At 34.8% G+C, this 6,849-nt stretch overlaps 1 protein-coding gene across 1 annotated transcript in view; it reads left to right on the forward strand.

Moving 5' to 3' along the window:
- RB1 (retinoblastoma 1) overlaps nucleotides 1-6,849 on the forward strand; it is a 161,387-nt gene that overhangs the window by 45,154 nt on the left and 109,384 nt on the right. The window contains exons 5-6 of the mRNA XM_008576687.1: nucleotides 3,831-3,869; nucleotides 5,623-5,690. Of these exons, the coding sequence (XP_008574909.1) occupies nucleotides 3,831-3,869; nucleotides 5,623-5,690 (107 nt within the window). The remainder of the gene's footprint in view (nucleotides 1-3,830; nucleotides 3,870-5,622; nucleotides 5,691-6,849) is intronic.

The following is a 6,849-nucleotide window of genomic DNA, read 5'->3' on the forward strand; positions in this document are numbered from 1 at the left end:
TTTTTTTTTTTTTTTTTTTTTTTTTTTTTTGTCTTTTTTCCGTGTCCGGCACCGGATCGCAACCCTCAGTGTTGCCCCCGTACCGGACCGGGGACCGGCAACGGGATCGCAAGCCTCGGCGTTGCTCCTGCGCCTCGCTCAGCCAGTGAGCGGGAACCGGTCTGTATATGGGATCCGAACCCTCGGACGGGAGCGCTGCCGCGCTTCCCAAGCGGCGCACTATCCAGTGCGCCACCGGGCCGGCCCAGGCTTTAGAGATTTTTGTCACAATATTATTTAGACCCCTGGAAAATTAGAAACAAACTGTTTAGGGCCAGCCTGGTGGTGCACTCGGTAGAGTGCGGCGCTTGGGAGCGCGGCGGCGCTCCTGCCGAGGGCTCAGATCCCATGTAGAGACCGGTCCACTCACTGGTTGAGCGCGGTGCGGGCGCGACACTGAGGGTTGTGAACCCGTTGCCAGTCGCGGTGTGGGCGTGACACCGAGGGTTGCGATCTCGTTACCGGTCACGAAAAAAGACAAAAAGACAAAACAAAAAAAAGAAACAAACTGTTTATTCACAACTGAAGTTAAGCAATAAAATCTTATAAATATAAGCATAAAGTATTATAAAATAAAATTTGATGAGGAATAATAATATGGGAAAGTGCTTTTAATGTTAAATAAATACAGCAAGATAGACCATGATTATAACTGCTTGTAAGGAAAAAATCCAGCCACTAATGCATAGAATGAAATGACTGGACAGAAGTTTGCCAAAACATTAACCTAGGTTTTATATGAGTAACTTACATTTCTAAGGAGGATGTGTTACCTCTATAATAAAGTAAGGAAAAATTTTCCCAAGCCAATTTTAAAGAAAATTTCTATTCTATAAAGATTAGTACTTCAAAATCTATAATCATCAGGTTATTTGTAGATACAGAATTTTGAGGCTAGTTTGTAGGAGTGGTTTGAGGTACTGCCCTGATTTGTTTTTTTTACTATAGTATTTTAACTAAATACTTCCTGATTGCTTGCTCTGCTGTCTGAGATGAGGAATCTGTTTGGATATTTGTTTCTGTTTTCCTTTATCCTTTACCAATCACACCTGCTGATGAATTGTATTTGATTCTCCTGAAGACTTAGGAAGTTAGAAATTTGAATAACCTAATGGGTAATTTCAGACTTTACAGTTTACTTTAAGTGGTTTGCTATCCTCCTTTTCTATAAACAGAGAGAAATGATCAATAAATAAACCAAGTAGGCCAACATTCTTCCTTTTTACATTCAGATTCATGTTAAGATTCTGTTAAAAATGTTTATTTTTTGTCTGTCTTTTGAGGGATATAAGTAGTTAGTCTGGAAGGATGGAGGGGAGAAAGTTATAGAGAATTGCTTTAGATGATAGAAAATTCAGATGATAAAGCAAGAAAAGAAAGCTAAAGTTTACTATTGAAACTATTACATAATTAAAAAGTGAAAGCTTTAAAATATTTTATGGACTGTTCTGAAGTGCTCATGCTCTTCCTATCTTCCATTCCCCATGTTTTTCCTGAAGGCCAGGGTAAACAGGTATTTCCAGTTTACTAAGTAGGACCAGAAATCCCAAAGAATATTCTGCAGAATAGTATTCTGGTGTGAAGCACAACCAAAAAAGGGATGCTCTAGTAGAGCTTAGTGGAGAAGAGAATGGAGTCTTTTGAGTAAGACAGATTTGGATTTTAGTCTGGGCTCCAGCATATACTGTGTGATCTTGGACAAGTGTATTACTTAACTTTTGTGTTTAGTTTTCTAATGTGTAAATTGAGTTGGAAATAGTGCCTACCCTGTTAGGTTTTTTAATGTATTAAATGAGATAACGCATAGACAGTGCTGAGTCCAGTGCCTGGTGTAAGTACAGTAATTTTTCCATGCATGTTAGCTTTTAAAACAAAAAAAAATTTGCCCAGTTGGGGAAACAGTATGTACCATATTCCCCCCGCTTAAAGATTCACAATGAACATTGGCAACCCAAGGTTCTTAGAAGTCTTGTACAATAAAATCTGTTGAACTTTCTTGAGTTCAGTATTTCCTGTACTTATTAGGTTACTTATATATGCTTATGTGTATTTAACATCAATTAGAATCTTGTGAAAGTAATATTTTGTGGGAATATACCTTAAGAAACTTTATACTATCGTTTTATTGCTAATAAATTAACAAAACACAACAAGTGTTAACTAAGTATTAGTATTGAGCTGTATGTCAGGTACTAAGGATACAAAGCTATATGACACTATGATCATCAAGAAGCTTTTAGTAAACAGATTGTATTTTTTATAAAAATAAATGCAATAATGAATGTGATACTTAGTTGTAGAGGATTATACTTAAGAAGTAGAAATTATATAGTGGGCAAAGTATTACATTGCATATGTTTAAGGGTGAGAAGGGTAACTATAGGGGCAATTTTGGTCAGGAAAAAACTATAGAAGTCAGTATCTGATAGGGTTTAAAGGGTAAATAGAAATTCACCAAGCAAAATGAGTTGGAACTGAGACTGAATATCCTAGGCAGACTGATTAACATGTGTATAAAGACAAAATAGTAGCAGGATGTACAGTTGGCCATCTGTATCTATGTGTTCATTATCCCTGGATTCATCCAACAAGGGATCAAGAATATTCAAAAGAAGAAAAAAATTGTGTCTGTATTAAACATGTACAGACTTTTTTTTCTTGTCACTATTCCCTAAACAATACAGTTATAACAACTATTTATATAACATTTACATTGTAATCTAGAGATGATTTAAAGTATATGGTAGGATGTGCATAGGTTATGTGCAAATACTATATCATTCTATATCAGGGACTTGAGCATCCGTAGATTTTGGTATCTGCGGAGGATCCTGGCCCTAATCCTCATGGATAACCAGGGATGACTGTACTTTGGTAATACTAATGACTGAAAGGTAAGAAGGGATCAGATTGGTAGTGAGCTTAGATTTTGCCCTGTAGGCATTAGAAAGTCACTGAATGATTTTAAACCAGGGAATGACTTAGTCAGATTTGGCTTTAAAAGACCATTCAGGCCCTTGTAAAAGGAATTTAGAATTTTTATTGATTAGTCATATGAGATAATTTAGAGTTAACTTTACCGGCCTTGAAGTGGATCAGCAAGAATTTTTCTATCTTATTTGTACCTTTTTCTGAAGAGTAACTGAGAAGATTTAACCGTGATACCAAAGCCTATTTATTTCGGAGTAGACTATATGAATATATAGTCTTTTTTTTTTTTTTTTTTTGCTTTTTGTCTTTTTCCGTGTCCGGCAACGGATAGCAACCCTCAGTGTCGCCCCTGTACTGGACCGGGACTGGCAACGGGATCGCAACCCTCGGTGTTGCTCCTGCGCCTCGCTCAGCCAGTGAACGGGAACCGGTCTGTATGTGGGATCCGAACCCTCGGTGGGAGCACCGCCGCGCTTCCCAAGCGGCGCACTATAGCAGTGTGCCACCGGGCCGGCCCTGAATATATAGTCTTTTATAGGCTTTATGACCTTTTATGATCTGGGATTCTTACCAGATCTAGTCTAACAAGATTCAATTGTAAAATGTATTCTGAGTTACAAATGAACATACGGAATCCGGTCCTTTTGTAATTGGATATTATGATGATGTGAAACGTCATGAATTGGAAAAAACTTACCTTAACTTTGTTTCGTAATGCTATACGTTTTTTGTTTTTTAAATGTATACTTCTTAAAGTAAATAAAGCATGATAAATTGCTATGAATTCTAAAATATGAAAAAATTTTAAAAGTAACTTTTAAAAAAGACATAATGTTAATATAATTATTTCTTCCTTTCAGGACATGTGAACTTATATATTTGACACAACCCAGCAGTTCGTAAGTAATTTAGAGCGTGTTATTTCTCACTTTTTATTTATTTTTATTTTTATTTTCCTTTTTTTTGTCTTTTTTACTGACCAGTAACGGGATCGCAACCCTTGGTGTCGTGCCCGTACCGGGCACTGACAACGGGATCACAACCCTCGGTGTTGCGCCCGCACCGCGCTCAGCCAGTGAGCGGGAACCGGTCTCCACATGGGATCCGAACCCTCGGCGGGAGCGCCGCCGCGCTCCCAAGCGGCGCACTCTCCAGTGCGCCACCGGGCTGGCCCTGTTTCTCACTTTAAAAAAAAGATTTTTCTGGAATAATCTCAACCAGATTGATAATGTTGGGGTTAGTTTGATTTATTATAGTGTAACACTTCATAAGTTAAGGTCATAGATTTAAGTTCTGTGTTGATTATTTATCTTCTCACAAAGAAAATGGTATGAAATACATGCCTTGTACTTTAAGGGGGAACTAATAAGTGGAAATTGATTTAGTGCAACATATCACCAGCTCTGGGGAAAAAAGTAAATTAATTGACTAAATCCTTACTGAGGGTCTGTTATAGGCACCTTATTAACTAAGACTCAGCATAATTTTTGTGTAAGAGTACATACAAAGGTCTATATTAAAATTTCCAAATTATTTTTTAAATGCGTAATGCATGCTTTAACAGTATACCTATCTAGAGCTCCAGAGTTTTTCTTTGGAACCAGAGTGAGTAGTACATGAGCTTTTCTGTTCCATTGAATTAGTAGTACTGAACATGATTGATATAAAAGGAAATTGTATATTTATTAATTGATTGATTTGAATCTATTAATTCCAACAAGTAAATATTTATGAAAAGATTATCAAGGAAAAGTGTTAAACTGGCAAACTGGAATCACCCCAAACTTCATTTTTCTGTTTACAGTATTGATTTTAATTAAAAAACAAAACAAAAAAGTACTGAGGTAGTTTTTTTTTTTTTTTTTTTTTGTTGGCTTCATTTTTCTGTTTACAGTATTGATTTTAATTAAAAAACAAAACAAAAAAGTACTGAGGTAGTTTTTTTTTTTTTTTTTTTTGGTGGCTGGCTGGTACAGGGATTGAACCCTGGAGTTTGGTGTTATCAGCACCATGCTCTAACCAACTGAGCTGACTGGCCAGCCCTATTGAGGTAATTTGAAACCAAGTTTATTAATATACCATGCCCTTTATGTATTTTTAGACTAGGATTGAGATATTCAGAATTTCCTTTACAAAATATATACAGTTGGCCCTTCATATCTGTGGGTTGCACATCTGCAGATTCAACCCACTGCAGATAGAAAAAAATTTTAAAAATTTAAAAAAGAAAGAACAATGCAACAGTAAAATATTATATACAATATTGGGTATTATATGTAATCTAGAGATGATTTAAGGTATTTGGGAGGATGTGTGTAGGTTATATGCAGATATGTGCCATTTTATATAAAGGACTTGAGCATTTGAGAATTTTGGTATCTGTGGGGGTCGTGGAACCATTCCTCCATGGATACTGAGGGACAACTGTACAATTCTATGGGCTAAGTATGATATGTCTGTAGAAACACTAAGTGAATTGGGACAAATTAAGTTCAGGTATAAATTGTGGATTTAAACTGGACTATATTCTATTAAGCATTTAACTCAGGACTGTGTTTTAAAACAAACAAAACCACACAAAAGGTATACAGTTGGAAATTTTTCGTCAGTGTTAAATTTTTCTTTCTTTTCTATTCTCTATTTGTTTACTAGAATATCTGCTGAAATAAATTCTGCCTTGGTGCTAAAAGTTTCTTGGATCACATTTTTACTAGCTAAAGGTAAATTCATTATGTTTATTACACGCTAATGTTTCAAATGTAATAATTGACATTCTTTTGGACTAAGCTGAAGATTTTTATTCAATTAATGCACTCCTCCCCATTCTCTGTGTGGCTTATAAACTGTTAGCAAGTTCTTAATTCTGGTCCTGGAAACAATTTTGGACATGTTTTATTTCTGTTTCTTGTATTCTATCCTTCTTTTTTTTTTTTTTTAAACAATAACTGTGTTACTGTTTTTTACAGCAAAGTGCAAAGAAAAATTATTCAAAATCTACCCAGTAATAATCATCATTAAAATTATGTTGCTGTCATTCCAGATATATTTTTGTATATACATTCTGATAAAAAAAGTGGGTGGATGAGTGCATTCACAAATAGATATAATTTTCTAAAAGTAGGATCATACTAAAGTGCTACCTTAAAAGTGTGAAAATTAATTTTATTTGAATTTTACAGAAGAAAAGAAAAAAGAGAAATGTAAAGAATTGCTTAAATTTAGATAAGTGTTTTGCCACTCTAAGTAGTATTAGTTCTTAAGATGTGAGGGTACATCAAAAAGTTCGTGGAAATAGAATTAAAAGATAATATGAATCTTTCCATGATTTTTTGAAGTACCTTCATATTGCTCTTAGATTATAAAAAAGCATTATGACAAAATTAAGTTAGAATCTTTATTATTTAACTTTGTGGTTTTGATTTAAAGCAATATACGTTAATCTGCTTTGAAGAAAAAGAATGTTAGTATTCTCACTCTTCCTGTCACCTTCCCACTCCCCATTTTCAAATTAGTTCATTTTACTGTGAGCATTACAGTATCAAAGGTGATAACGTTTACATTCAGTTCTGTAATTATGATTATTCCACTTGTGTAGTCTCAGTTCTGTATTTAAGTGAATTCTAAGCTTATCCTAATTCCTATATCATAGCTTCTCTATTTTTGAGTTTTTTAATTTGATTCATTTCTTTGCTGGCTGGATTTTACCATCAAGAAGTTTTTAAAAATAGGCTTTTTGGTACCATGTTCCCTATTTTTTTTTTAAATTGTTCAATACCTGAATAATATGAATCATCTCCTTTTTTATTTTTTTCTTCCAAATTTTATTTTATTTTGTCAATATACAATGTGGTTGATTATTGTGGCCCTTTAATGAAACCT

The sequence above is a fragment of the Galeopterus variegatus genome, unplaced genomic scaffold, assembly GCF_000696425.1.
Source record: "Galeopterus variegatus unplaced genomic scaffold, G_variegatus-3.0.2 Scaffold1388, whole genome shotgun sequence".
In the NCBI taxonomy this organism is placed as follows: Eukaryota; Metazoa; Chordata; class Mammalia; order Dermoptera; family Cynocephalidae; genus Galeopterus; species Galeopterus variegatus.